Source organism: Anguilla anguilla, chromosome 3 (genome assembly GCF_013347855.1).
Source record: "Anguilla anguilla isolate fAngAng1 chromosome 3, fAngAng1.pri, whole genome shotgun sequence".
Lineage (NCBI taxonomy): Eukaryota > Metazoa > Chordata > Actinopteri > Anguilliformes > Anguillidae > Anguilla > Anguilla anguilla.
The window spans coordinates 21,146,698-21,161,231 of record NC_049203.1 but is presented as its reverse complement, the minus strand read 5'-3'; the positions used below and the strand labels follow the sequence as shown (position 1 = coordinate 21,161,231).

The 14,534-nt window shown below is 47.2% G+C and overlaps 1 protein-coding gene across 11 annotated transcripts in view; it reads left to right on the top strand.

Moving 5' to 3' along the window:
- LOC118223541 (R3H domain-containing protein 1-like) overlaps positions 1-14,534 on the top strand; it is a 47,839-nt gene that overhangs the window by 19,990 nt on the left and 13,315 nt on the right. For 9 of the 11 annotated variants that reach the window (XM_035410216.1, XM_035410215.1, XM_035410218.1 and 6 more), the window contains exons 4-16: positions 1,706-1,747; positions 2,245-2,334; positions 4,320-4,452; positions 4,643-4,721; positions 5,012-5,071; positions 7,634-7,774; positions 8,139-8,247; positions 8,874-8,969; positions 9,242-9,270; positions 9,365-9,418; positions 9,511-9,722; positions 12,332-12,592; positions 13,834-13,994. In XM_035410216.1, coding sequence (XP_035266107.1) covers positions 1,706-1,747; positions 2,245-2,334; positions 4,320-4,452; positions 4,643-4,721; positions 5,012-5,071; positions 7,634-7,774; positions 8,139-8,247; positions 8,874-8,969; positions 9,242-9,270; positions 9,365-9,418; positions 9,511-9,722; positions 12,332-12,592; positions 13,834-13,994 — 1,467 coding nt within the window. The remainder of the gene's footprint in view (positions 1-1,705; positions 1,748-2,244; positions 2,335-4,319; positions 4,453-4,642; positions 4,722-5,011; positions 5,072-7,633; positions 7,775-8,138; positions 8,248-8,873; positions 8,970-9,241; positions 9,271-9,364; positions 9,419-9,510; positions 9,723-12,331; positions 12,593-13,833; positions 13,995-14,534) is intronic. The other 2 variants (XM_035410219.1, XM_035410222.1) reach the window with 2 other exon arrangements.

Genomic DNA, 14,534 nt, shown 5'->3' with positions numbered 1-14,534 from the left:
GGACAGCTCATGTTGCTAGTGTTCACACTATGCAAACCCAATGGGGTAAGCTCCACAAAATTTCTTGTTAGACCAAAGTGAAATATCCCTTTAACGCTTCTCAGTCGGACACCTGTGTGTGGGAAAGGGCCCATAAAGGTCGGGGTGCGTCTCTAATGGACGTGGCTGGAGCAGGGCCTTGTGTGGTGCGGAATAACATTTCCTGAGATTGTCTGGGAGGCCACTGAGTCGTGGTGGTGCCGCGGGGTTCTGAACCATGTCTGTGGAGATTGAGGGGAAAATTGCTTTTCTTCTGGCCCTGAGAAAAGGTGACTGTCAGGGTAATAAAAGAGGATGAGTGGAGCAGGAACCCGGCCAAACAGAGGAGCACAGATTATCTGGAGCTCAAATCCCAGTTTATCCACAGAGTTCCCCCCTGTGCCACCATGGGAGGGTGTGCGCCTGCCTGCCTGAGATTGTGTGTGTGTGTGCGCGCGTGCCTGCCTGAGATTGTGGGTGTGTGTGTGTGTGTGTGCATGTGTGCGTGTATCTGCCTTCCTGAACGTGTGTGTGTGTGCGCGCACGCGTCTGCCTTCCTGAGAGTGTGTGCGTCAGTGTATGTGTGTGTGTGCGAGATTATATGTGTGTGTGTGCAAGCATGCACTTACGCATGCACAGGTGTGCACGTATGCATGCGCGCATTAGCATTGGGGCGTGTCTGTGTGTTAGAGATGACAGCTGATAGGACAGGCACTGCTCAGAGGCTGTTACTTCCGACTAAGTCTCAGTCCTTTTGAGTCTGTCAGTCTGAGCCTTGCCCAATCTGGAGCCACTCGGTCTCAGTCATCCTGTTTCTGGATCGATCGATCAGTCAGTCAGTCAGTCAGTCAGTCATTCAGTTTGAGCCATTTGATGTCTGAGCCAGTCTGCCATGTTGTAAAACAAGTTGAGCGTGAAACCTGCGGCGGAACGGTAAAGCGGGCTGTCGAGGCGTTTGAACCGCGGCACACCGGCGGGATCAGAAACCACAGACACACTTCACACGCAGGAGTGGCAAATTAAAGCCGGGCCTTCTTATGCCGCGTTTGCGCGCGCTGGAAGTTTCGGCTTCTCTGATGAAGTTTCAGGACGGGCTCTGGCGCCGGCAGCGTCAACATCACACGGCGCAGGAGGGGAGCCGGGGCGGGTGCGCCGGAGAGCCGGATCAATGCCGCCTGTCTCACCGCTATCGCTTTCTGCTCCTTCCTCCTTCCCGTCTCATCGCAGGCGTCTGCGGAGGAGTCAGACGCGGTGCGAAGGGCGGCTCCCAGGCAAGCCCCCGTCTGGCCGCTTCCCCGTCCCTCTAATCTTCATTAAAACAAACGCCAGCGTTGGGAAAACGCCGATGTTCGCCTGTACGTTTCGCCGCCGGGAAGAAAGCTCTTGTTGTTGCGCCTATTTAAAAGAAAACTATTTTAAATTTGCGTTTGCGTTTTGTAAATGATGCGATCGGAGGCAAGCCGGCTTTTTGTCGGATCGTATTAAGTCAGACGGTATTACGGCGCTGGTCTGATTGTTCCTCTCTTCCAGACGATGGCATGCCTTGCTGCATGAGTGCGCACGCGTGCTTGTCTTCTCGCTCAGTGATTTCGGTTGTGTGTGGAACTTGCCGTAAAAGCCCTAAAAAGAGACAGGTTTAATCTCACGTGGTCCCCTTCTCATTTCTTCCTGTTACCCGCCACCGCAGCCGCAAACCCCAGCAGCTGGACAGACAGGGAAGAGGTCGAAGGTACGGGAGAGCAGCATGATCTATAATTATGTTTGCATCCAAATTTTTTGTCACTTTTGCCGTAAGGAGGCTAGTCTCTTATTTGCATTGATTATTGCGGGGTTGTCAAAGTACATGCCTGTTCCAAGTTGTTTTTAGTTTAGTTGTTTTGTATTTAAAGAAGAGGGGAATGCTTTTTCCCCTCTTTTCTGTGATTTGGTCTTTTGCAGTCGTGATTTTCAGATGTTCAAGAGTTAAATGTCAGATGCGATGGTTTAAAAACAAGCACTGCTTGCCAGCCCTCCAAACATTGAAAGCCACAGAAACCGTTGAAAAGGCGAAACCCATCTTGAGCTCTGAAAATTGCCCCTCCCCGAGGGCCCCTGTTTGCACGGGATTGTGGGTAGTGGCTTGCTTTCGGGAAGTCTGTCCATGCGCCTGGTTTGTGCCGAAAGTCTACCTGCACTTTATTGAAAATGACTGACTGTTTTTTTTTAACCATGGATGCTCTCCCCCAGTCGAACGCAAAGTTAAAGTTAGTTCGGAGCCTGGCCGTTTGCGAAGAGTCTCCTCCTTCCCCTTTTACTGAACTGGCCCGAGAACACCAGGTAATCCTCCAAGTTACCCATGAGTCTCCACTCCAGCTCATCCCGCTCATTTCAGACTGTCATTTACCGCCAGAAAAACAAAGCAAGCCAACATTTCTTTCATTTAGCCGGTGAGTTTTCAGGCCTTTAAAGCGAGGGACATTTTCACTCCTTTTTTCCTGCTCTCTCTGATTTCTTTACCCACTGATCATGAAAACTCATTACCTCCTTGTTTCGGTTTTCTCGACCAAAATTTCATTTCAAAGATGTCTTAACTGGAAAAACTTCTCCTTTTTTCTTTGTTTTTTTTTTTTTTTTTTAATATAGTTGAGGCAGATATGCCCACGGCTGTCACAGACGGCGAGAACATACCTAAGCAGCACCCTAGAAAAATACGAGCCGCTGATTCTTTTATTTTATTTTTCCTTCCTCCTCTCTCCTGGCGTTAGCTTGTCGCTCCTGTTTCGTTTCGTTATAAAGAGCCGATTCAGACCGGTTTGCTGGGGCCGGCTTGGAGACGCGCCGTATTGCCGTAGCTGAATTAAACGGCACTAAATACCGCACCCCTCGTCGTCGCGAAAAGAAAGCGTGCCGCACGCGCCCCGGCGGGGTGTGGAATGAAGGCCTTGTTCACGCGGACCTGCGTCCTTGAGCGCGGCGAATGACGTTTCCCCTCGAGGGAATCGGCTTTATTCATGGCCTTTTTTATTTTTTTATTTTTTTTTACCCCCTGTAGCTCTGTAAAACGGCAGCGCCGTTCTCCCGTCTGGATCTGGAATTCGCCGTCCCTCATGTAAACACCGCCGCTCCATTTTTCCCAGAACCCCAGGTGCCCAGCGTCTCCGCTTGGCCTTCTCTCTTCGTCGTTCCATATCCAGATATCGTAGTCGGAGGGAGAAAGGGGGGAGGGGAGGGGGGTGGCGGATTTGTCAGGTACACAGAAAAGGGAGAGCGGGAGAAGAACGGGCGCGCCGGTGCGATGGAGCAGAATCGGAGCAGCTGCGAGCTCGGGGCCCGTAATTACACGCCTCCCGGGTCACCTTCAGCGGCGAGCCGGACGAGAACGCGTCGGGTCTGCAAAAACCGTTCCGCTCCTCGGAGACGGGGGAGAGCGAACTGAAAACCTTTATTTTTTAATTTTTTTTAAATTGCCCGCCGCGAGGGCGAAATTGAGCGGTGACTGCGGCGCTGTCGGAAGGAAGGCTTTTAAGCGAACGCAGATTTGTACGAAATGGGCTGATATCCAGGTCGCCCACGGTGTGCGGGGAAGCGCCGGCGGCTGTGGAGGACGGGCGCGGCGGTCCGGGGTGCCTTGAGACGCAGGCAGGTGTCTCGTCAGTGCGCGAGCCCCTCTGCAGGGCCTGAGAGAGAAAGCCATCCCATTGGTTGGCAGTTACTCACGTCACATTGCAGCACAGCTTCTCCTGCTTTTGGTTGGTTGCCAGATTTCGTTATTATTCATAAATGGATTCCGAGTCCAAAATTCTGCATATAATGAATTTAATTAGTACATCCCCCCCCCCCTCCCCCCCACCTCCCTCAGAAACTGTCAGCTGCTCCTCTGCTGTCTTTTTGTAGAACATAAGTGTGTGTAATTCTCGACTGTTATTGTGGAAATCTTTTAAAAAAGAAGAAGATTGTGTCAGTGTTCTGGGTCTTTGGGGATGGTGGTAATCACTCCAGCTTAATTGCAGAAATGTTTGTTTTCACTGACTTATCATTTTAATAGGGTTTAGCTAAAGCTGTGTTGGAAATTGGGACAATTTGGAAAGATAAACATTAAAGATTAAAATGAGGTCTGCATATACGCCTGTTTTGCATAGCTAAGCACGTAAACCCCTCGAAAGCCTTTTCTTGGCTCTGAGCCAAGTGAATGAGAAGAATGTACGGAGGAAAAATAGATTAATCCACCAGCGCACTTCGAGTAAATCCTCCGACTGTCTCGCTTATTTGGAGATCGATCTTTTCGTGGAACCGCGTCGATGTCGTCCGTTTTCCTTTAACAGGACGAGATTCCGATTCGGCCGTCGCCGCCAATAACCAAAGAAGAGCCGCCCGTGGAGGATGGGGCGGGGAAGGAGAAGGGCGCGGACAAAGCGGAGAAGCCCGAGAGGGTTCCTCGGAAGATGCTGTCGAGAGGTGCGCTCATGCGTCGGAAACAGGAAGCAGTTCAGTAACGGGCTGCGTTGCACCCGGCGAATAAAGCGATCCTTCGAAACCAGTGGGTTTGTGGGGTGAGGCCTTGGGCTACGCCGCCACCGCTTTGATTAGGCGAATAACCACACTGGATTTACACTCAGGAGCTGTGACTGCGCTTTTTGTTTTTCAGATTCCAGTCAGGAATACACGGACTCTACGGGAATTGATCTCCACGAGTTCTTGGTAAACACGCTGAAAAACAACCCCAGGTGCGCCTGTTTGCCGTGCGCTTGTTTGTTTGTTTTTTTTATCTGTTTGTCATTTCTAACCTGTGACGGGCTCTGGTTCCTGTTGTTTTTCCTGTTGGGAGGTGGGGGGGGGGGGGGGGGGGGGAACTGATATGCAAAGTGTAGTAATAAAAGAAAGGTTCTGAAACCTGCTTTCGACCATCTCTGCATATGAACCTGATGGAAGAAATGTATGAAATGTAGGTCGTGGGTTACATATGAATTTGTGTCTTTCTGAACAGGCGTGTATAATTCTGCGTTTCTCTTTTCAGGGACAGAATGATATTACTGAAGTTGGAACAGGATATCCTTGATTTTATCAGTAATAACGAGTGAGTTTTCCCCCTTCCCTCCCATCATTTTTCTATTTTTATTGCTTATTCCATTTCATTTAGGGTACCGCACTGGTCATTAGCCTGTACTAGTGAGAGTTTGGGCGGGGGGGGGGGGGGGGGGTGCTTTCTGTTAATTGCATGCTGTAATAAATGAATAACAAATAAAGTGCAATCAATGCAAATTCAGTTGGGAAAGGTTATCTGCTACAGAACAAATTATAGAATAAGACACTCAGTGGCCCCTTTATTAGGGGAACCTGCTTGTAAAAGCAAATAGTCTGCTCCTCCAAACAGCCAATCACGTGGCTGCAACTCTGTATAAACCGTGCAGGCATGGTGAAGCTGTTTAGTTGTTTACCCAGACTTCAGAATTATTGTTGTTGCCAGACGTGGTGCTTCCAGCATCTCAGAAACAGCTGCCCTCCTGGGAGTTTCACGCGGTGCAGTCTCCAGAGTTTACGGAGAACGGTGCGATAAAAAGCATCCAGCGAGCGTCTGTTCTTCTGGGGGAAAACAGCTTGTTAATGAGAGAGGTCCGAAGAGAATGGGCAGACCCATTCCAGCTAACCGAAAGGCCACAAATGCTGGAATAACAGCTGGTTACTGCAGTGCTGTGCAGAAGGGTTTCTATGAACATGCAACACATCTATACTTGAAGCGGGTTGGCTCTAGCTGCTGAAGACCACACCCAGTTCCAATTCAGTCAGCTAAGGCCAGGTCGATGAGGCTGCCGTGGGCATGTGATCTCCATAACTGGACGATTGAAGATTGGAAAAACGTTGCCTGGTCTGGTGACACTCTTGTCTGATTTCTACTGCTACATGCAGATAGTAGGGTCAGAATTTGGTGAAAACGGCATTAATCCATGGATCCATCCTGCCTTGTGTGAACGGTGCAGGCTGGTAGTGGTCGTGTAACGGTGTGGGGAATGTTTTCTTGGCACACATCAGGCTCCTTAATAGCAATTGAGCATCATTTTAATGCCACAGCATACCCCTAAGCATTGTTGCTGAACATATGCATCCCTTTATGGCCACAGACTACCCTTTTGCAAATGGATGCTTCCAGCAGAATAGTACGTCATGTCACAAAAGCGCTCCAATGTTCTGGACAGTCCCCAGATCTCAATCCAATAGAGCACCGTTGGGATGAGGTGGAACAGGAGGTTCACGGCGTTAATATGTGGCTGAAAAATCTTCAGTAACCGTGTGATGCTATCTAGTCGGTATGGACCAAAATCCTTTTGGAATGTCTCCTACCTGGTACTAGATAGGTGTACCTAATAAAGTGACCACTGAGCATATATTTGTTCATTTGGGTTTTCATTAGGGGTGCAGTGGTTCATTAAACTGTCTGTTCAGTTTGGTTCTTGGCTTTGGTGTCATGGATTTGGTTTGGTTGTGTTGTTTTTTTTTTAAAGCAGAGAAAAGAGTACATTTGCCAATGAAAATCTAGTTTTCACTTATTTCACAAAAATTATTTTAAAATAGTTGTCAAAATGTAATCAAATCAAATTTTAGAAAGCTTGAGAACAAACAGGTTATCATAGTTTTTAATTTAAAGGAAAAGTGCCTCTTGGTTTTTTTCAAAATAATACCCACATTATAGACTGAGGCCATCAACATAAAATGCAGCATAAACTCAACCTTCATTACACTATGAAGACAAGACAAACAAGAGAACATTAATTCATTTGAATTTCATATTAAAGATCAGTTACATTTGATTTATTTTACTGTGTCAAAATGAATAGAACATAGTTGTAACTAGTTTTCACTCAAAAGGTGAATCACCAGTGTGTTAAATCTGTGCTTCTTGTGTTTGGAACAGACACACCAGGGTGATGTCAGCCTAAATGGGTCATACCAAACGGCATACTTAATGTCGGACCGTCCTGTATCTGTGGTTTTTCTTGTGCGCTTGCTAATTTTGCAAACTGACCAACCGGTGCATCAGAAATAAGCTGCTCTGGCCTCAACTTAACCTGTGAAAATACAGTGGTTGTTACATCAGCATCGGAATGTTAAGATAAGAACATTCAAATCACATATTTGTGATCTTACACCTATACGATCTTAACTGAACATTATAATGCTCATGTAACAATCACTGTTGGTAATTAAAAGCAATGGAGTTCTAGGGCACTGACTGAAAAATATCTTCAAATGTTTCAAGGGTTAACTGATCTTTTTATTCCTTATTTTCAGTGTTCTATGACTTCAAATAGAAAAGCTCAATACACCTTTTACAAGACAGTTTTTATTATTTTTATTTTTTACAAAAAGCACAAGTTGTCAGTGCCTTTGAAAAACATAGCTTAACATAAGAGGTTTCTTGAAGTAAGTGAACCGAATGAACCAAACCAGATTGTGGGCGGTGAACCAAAAGGTTTTTTATTTTTTTTTTTTTTAAACATGAACCTTTCATCCATGGTTTTTTATTAGGGTTCAGAACACAGTTGGAGGTACAGAATGCTGGGAACAGGGCATTGTAAAAACTGTAGGTTACCGTCTAATGATACATTTTTTTATTTTTATTTTTTTATTTTGCTCTTCTCAGAAGCCAGAGGAGAAAGTTCCCTCCCATGACTTCTTACCACAGAATGCTGTTACACCGAGTGGCAGCGTACTTTGGGCTGGACCACAACGTGGACCAATCCGGCAAATCTGTCATCATCAACAGAACCAGCAGCACCAGAATGTGAGCGCAGGCGTCTCTCTCCTCTCCTCTCGGAAACATTCTGTTCTGCTGTTATTGGCAAAGGCAGCGATACTGAATCATTTTCTGCTCTTAGTTATTTAAATGGCCCGGTCGTATTTATTTTAGCTTCATTTCTTGAGAAGTTCGTGAATGGCAGGTGATACTTTGTGTCCTGACACGGACTGGTTTCCTCTGGTCTAGGCCTTAGTTACATGAGCTGACGTTGGTATTTAGTGCTAACTGGGCCAGGGATAATTGCTGGAAATAATGAGTGGTTTTTGGGCGCCGCAGTACGAACCGACGGCTTCTCTTTCCTCTTTCCTCTTCCCTCGTCTCCGCCCCCCCCCCCGCCCCCCATCCTCAGACCAGACCAGAAGTTTACGGAGCACATCAAAGACGAGAAGATGGACGACTTCCAGAAACGTTACATCCTCAAGAGGGACAACTCGAGCTCGGACAGAGAAGACGGCATGGTAGGCCTTCACCTGCGAGTCTTTAAATACCCGAGCTCCTCCGCAGAGCCTGCAGTCTGCAGATATCCCTGCTCCCTCCTCCGGGGCAGGCTGCAGAGGATATGGCTGAGCGTGAATATTCATGCGGCAGGAATGGCTGGAGCCCCGTTCGCGGCTCCGAGTGATTGACTGTCGCTCCGAGGGTCCCTCGCACATCCGCAGTGATTAGAATCAGAAGCCGAGCGAGGAACCGCGGCCTTGCCGTCGATAAATATGCATGAGCATCTGCTTTCCCCAGACTCTCTCAGGTTCAGCAGTGCAGGGACCCAACTTTCGCGCGAAGTTGAGAGAGTTGGGCCGCGGATATTTGCAGACTAAGCAGATACTTGACTCTCCCTTTTCCGCGTCGCAGTTTTCTCAGCGACGGTGGGCTCCCGTAGCAACGCGGGTTTCTTAGCGCGGTGTCGGCTAATGTGACAAAGTGCGGAATTTGGAATGCTTTAGCGGTAGGTGCTACGTTCAGAGTTAAGAACGTCGAGTCGACCATCTGGCGGATCGATAGTAGCGTCTGTGCTTGAGCGTCCCGTTACTACGGCGAGGATATCTGTGACATCACCGATGTGGGCGTGTTTCGGCCTGTGCTGCAGATTCGGATGAGGCTGAAGGACGACAGGAGAAGCAAGTCTATCGAGGAGCGGGAAGAGGAGTACCTGCGTGCCAGAGAGAGAATCTTCTCTCAAGACGTGAGACCTGTCATCGGCTCGATTATAAATAATGCGTTTTTAAATCGTCTAAAGTGGCGGTGACAGTTTTAAAAGGATTGCTTGCCTAGACCGATTTCAAACTGGGTTCAATGATTACTACTCAACTATTTCATGCACTAAATTAACTAAACTTCCCATGTGACAGCTGTGTAATTATGAAATACACGGCTTTGCTGAAATTAGTTTTGTCATTTCTTATCACGGTTGTCTGAGTTTTAAATGTTGCAACTAACGCTCCTTATTCTTCGCAGTGCCCGGAAAATTTCCAGTTGGAAAAAAGGTACGATTCCGCCACGGTCGCTGCGAATGACACCCGTTCAGGTAAAATTCAGGGGAGGTTAAAGCTTCACGTTCTCCACCTGTGTGTTCTGCAGGATCCATGAAAACGAGGCTTCTAACAGCACACAAAAGAGAAGGCAGGTGTTCAGGTACAGTGCTTGGGCTCATTCATTTAAAATCCCGTTTTTAAATCCCCGAAGTCTCTGGCCTTTAGCGTACTGACGTGCGATTGGGCCCGCAGGTTGAGGGACGGCTGGTCGGCCAACCAGAGCAGCTCGGAGAACGAGGCCCGGGGCTCCGAGCCGCGGCCCTGGAGCAGCACTGACTCGGACAGCTCCAACCGCAACCTGAAGCCCGCCATGACCAAGGCCAGCAGCTTCAGCGGCATCTCTGTGCTCGTCCGCGGAGACAGCTCCAGCAGCAGCAGGGGCACCGGCAGGCTGTCCAAGACAGGCGAGTAGGACTGCTCCCACCCTAGAGCTGCTGTCCGACCCCACACACTCGCACGCACACACACACACACACACACACAAGCATGCACACACACACTTTCATATATGCAAGCACACCCACATGGACTCACTCACACACACACACAGGTGTGCATATACAGATACGCACACATGCATGCATACACACACACACACACAAATGCACGCATACGCACATATACAGAAACACTCACATGGACACACGCACACATACGTTAATGTGCACATACAGAGACACACACACACATACACTCACACGTGCACACACCTGTCCGGGCTTATTTCCCCAGTTTAAAAAAAAAAACTGCAATGGGTCTTTCAATGCAGTTAAGTAATTTAAATGTAAATTGGTATCGTTGAATGGCCTGAAAATGGACAGTGTGAAATGGGTCTTTCCCTCGTTTTGCTGGTAAATTCCCAAAAGAGATGCAGCCAGAAAAGAGAATCCTGGTTCTTCCCTTCTCTGTCTGCATTGTTGGGGATAACCCACTCCTCATTTCCTCTAGAGTTTGTGCTATTGGTAAAGTGCTCACCACCCCACGGATCATGCTCGGCCATTATTTTCCATTTGGCTATGATGATATTAGCTTGCCGCACCACAGAATTGTGGGTAATCTGAATTAGAATCGGCGTCTTCATTCGTGTTCCCTCCGCTTGTTTCTTGTGACGTTAATAGAACACGGTTTGCAGTGCATGACATTTTTCTGCTATCATACCCTCATATTACTGATTCCACTCAATTCATTTTGAAAGATTTATTTATTTTTCCTGTCTGAATTCATTGGTTATTGGAGCTTTGCAGAAAGCAGCAGTCTGAGCAGCTTTCACCAAAGACCGGAGTATTTTCCCCCTTTTCCCTTCCACAGCCGGAATAATTTCACATCACACAAATTCAATATCTTTGTGAGGACCTTCATTCAGTAAGGTTTTGTACTTTTGCCAGTACTTATGTATAATGTCCCTGAGATATTCTGATTTCAGTAAGCCCTGTGCTGGCCGTTTCTGAGTTTCTTATCCATCTTAATGAAACGCCTTTTTGGATTCTGTGCTAATGGAATTCAGGTCAAATTTATCTTCGTCTAACCTGGTCTTTGGTTAATATTAAATTACTGGAGTGGCCAGTATTCGTCCTTAAATGCAAATGTGCTGTGGAATAGCATGAAGCAATATGGGCTGTAGGATGGAGAAAGTAGCCCAGGGGTCAGGGTACCAGTCAAAGCCTCTCTAAGGCTAATGCTAGAGAGGCTTTGTTTGGTGGTGTTGACTGACCACTCAGTTTAGGTAGCTGAGACAGTTGGATAAAACCATTGCGGGCTTTTTTAGCCAGCTTGCCGTTCCACTACATTTCATGGGTAATGCAAAGTGTGGGATACATGTGGGACACTGGGAAATGTGGGACAGATGTGTTCTCACTTTTCACATAGAGACCAGAGAGGAGCTCCACCAATCACAGAGTATATCAGTAAGATGTCGTCCCTAAGGAAAATAGCTGGGCGAAGTGTAGAGGGGAAGTGCCTCAGAGGATATTCACGCGGTGTGTCCTACTCCTGACAAACTTTTTTTTAATGGTTCAATACAAGATTATGGAGATCTGAGCAGTGCAGTAAATTAACTTTTTAGGGTACTACTTTATGAGTGATGTGTAAACAGAATATATCAAACCATTTTATCTTCAAATCATAACTTTTATTAAAACACTGTTTATATTGTATCGCTGCATCTAGTTCTGTCTGGGCCATCAGTATCCAAGCATATAAAAACTGTATGTGTGGCCCTCATTGGTAGAATTTAAACAAACTCTGCTGCCCACTCTCTGTAAGCAGGCCTCCTCCCTCTCTGTACTTGTTTAATACTACCAGGTTTTAATGCATCAGGTTTTCCTCCAACTATATCTGTCCTTCAATGAAGAAATAAATCACAACCATTTTAGGCTAATAATAACTAAAGACCTTTGTCCTGGGGGGTATTTTACCAATCAGTATTATGATCGTAATCTTAAGATTAATTATTTTCAATTTAAAAAATAATGTATGTAATTTTAAAAAGTGGCTGTGTGGTAATTACAATAAAAAAATAAAATTTATAAAACGGGGTTATATTTTTGATTTGATTTGATATGATAAAAAGGGGCAATATCAACTTCACAAACAATCCGTTTTCTCAAATCTAGCTAGCGGACAGACTTTGCGCTACTGTTTGAAAGTTGCTAACTTTCGCAGTGTAAGGCGGGAACATTGCTGTTCATGGGGCCTGCTACGGGATGAGATTGACAACTTGAACTATGCCTCCCATAATGCAGGAAATTGTCTGCCTTTGTGTTGCTGACCCCTTTGAGTCCTGCAGATTTAACATAAAAAAACTCTCAACCTCTATTTTGCCTTCCCTGGTCACAGAGAGGAACCAAAGTTGCTTTGGGCTTTTGTCCTTTGCCCCCCCCCCCCCCCCATCTATCCATTCCCCTGCCCCTGTGACCTCTGACCCCGGCATGTGTGGTGTGGTGTCCGATCTTAAGACGCGTGCACATTGTGTCTGTGCCTGCAGGTAAAGTCCTTCTTGTTGCTCCCTCCCCAGGTTCCGAGTCGTCTAGTAGCGTAGGGTCCTCCACGGGCTCGCTCCCTCGTCCCCAGCAGCCCCTCCCCACCCTGAGTCTAACGCAGCCCGGCCACGCTGCCCCGCCAGCGGCCTACCCCACCGTCAGTGCTAGCTGCCCCGTGCCCTACGAGGGGGTGGCCAGCAGCCCTGTAGCGCCCGCGGCTAACGCTAGCTACTGTTTGCTTCCTCTGGAAGCCACGGGGATACCCCCCGGCAGCATCCTTCTCAATCCTCACACAGGTTGGTATCTTCTGACCTGGAGTAAGTTGACCTTCATGTCTGTGTCCGTGTGTGTGTGTGTGCCTGTTTGTGTGTGTGTGTCTGTTTGTGTGAGTGGCTGCCTGTTTGTGTGTGTGTGTGTCTGTGTACATTTCTTTTTGTGTGTCTGTGCGAGTGTGTACGGCTCTGTGTGTGTGTTTGTGCGAGTGTGTGTGTGCGTGTCTGTGTGTCTGCTTTCCAGTGTATTTTTTGTAGTACATCCCTTCTTTCAACTAAAACGACTCACACAAACGCTGCTCTCTGATTGTAAAAGTGCCAACACAGTAAATAAAGGGATGGGAGAGGAAGTAAATTTTATTTCACAGGGGGTCAAAACAATGGCATGAGCACAGTCGTCAATTAAATACTCGCCGTCATGTATTATGCATTAGATATTTCTGGCTGTGTCACTGAGTGTGGCTGCTGTGGGATATTGTTGTTAATAATTGGTAGAACTCGCTTTGCTTTGATTGCTCTATAAAAAGAAGAGAAACGTCTTTCGGGACGCTGCCATTTTCTGGAGTTGATACTGAGGCCTAACGATGCAGCTTATAAGCAAATGAGGCCTGTCTCTCACAGGGTACTCGGGGAGGGGAATAAAGGTATTTTGCTGCTAAGATCAATAAATCCGGTGTTATTCAAAACAAACTCCCAAAAGTGTGCTGGGAAAGGCATAATGAAGCCGCACTGTACGGTACGTGTTATTGAATATGGAAAAATGCAGAGCCTGGCCTCTGATGTATAATGTATTCACTTTCCCTCTGTGCCTCCTGCCACGTTTTTAAGATATGCATGAGGCTGATAAGGGGTGTGTATGGCTGCCGCTAATGCATTCCCAGTATCAGCCGGGCTGTGTAATTGCTTATTGACCTTTCTCTAACGGAGCCGGCCAATCGGAATTCCTCTGACCCGGCGGAGTTCGTTTAGGAAGCTATCGGTGAAAATGGAATGGGATTTTTTTTTTTTTTTTGAGGGGTACAGTTGGAGGTCATGTGTTGGGGGAACATGAGGTAAAGTCAGGGAGCTACTCTAATTTTGATAATGAAGTGGGCAAAAAAATACGTATCGCTCGTTACGGTTTCCTGAATCTGTGCAAAATGCAAAGCTTATCTTACACTGAGAGAATGTGGCGGAGTCATAACCATTATTACACTGCTACACAGTGGACATGGAGATGTTGTCTACCACCATGTTGTTCTAATACGATGTGCGTCATTTGACAGGCCAGCCTTTTGTGAACCCCGACGGCAGCACTGTGGTCTACAACCCCACGATGGCTCAGCAGCAGGGCCGTACCCAGCAACCTCTGCCCCCTCCTCCTCCTCCTCCACCACCCCCGCCGGCCCCCCACCCGCACCAGCCAGCCAATCACATCGTCTCCCAGGTCAGTCGGTCTGCCATTCTCCTCCTCTCGATGTAGCAAAGACGACGATGGACAGGTGCAATTGTCTGTGGAGCTCTAACCAGCCCAAGAGCTTCATTGGAGCTCAGCTTGGCAATAGGTTCATATAAAGCAGCAATTAGAAGTACAAGTTGCAAAGTAATCTGCTGATAACGTTTCAGAGAAGGGTGAGTTAAGGTTCTTCTTGAAATAAAGACTGCGACCTGGATCTCCACAGTGTAAAGGAAGACATTTCATGTAAGACAGTGGGAGTGGTGTTTAATGGGGGGCAGGGGTGGTAGGCATAATGAAAGGCAGTTACTTGTTCCTTCGATATTACTTAATTACATTTTAAGTGACCCTTAGCTGCAGACCTTCATTTTGTTACTTCATTAATGGCGCCTTTGCCATAGATCCCATTACCGTGCATTAGAACTCCCTCCATGCCGTAACTGTACAGGACCCTCCCGCTCCCCCTCTCCATTCCAGACTCCTCCTTATTTAACCCTCTTTTGACTTCTGCTAATGACCTTTGACCTTTCT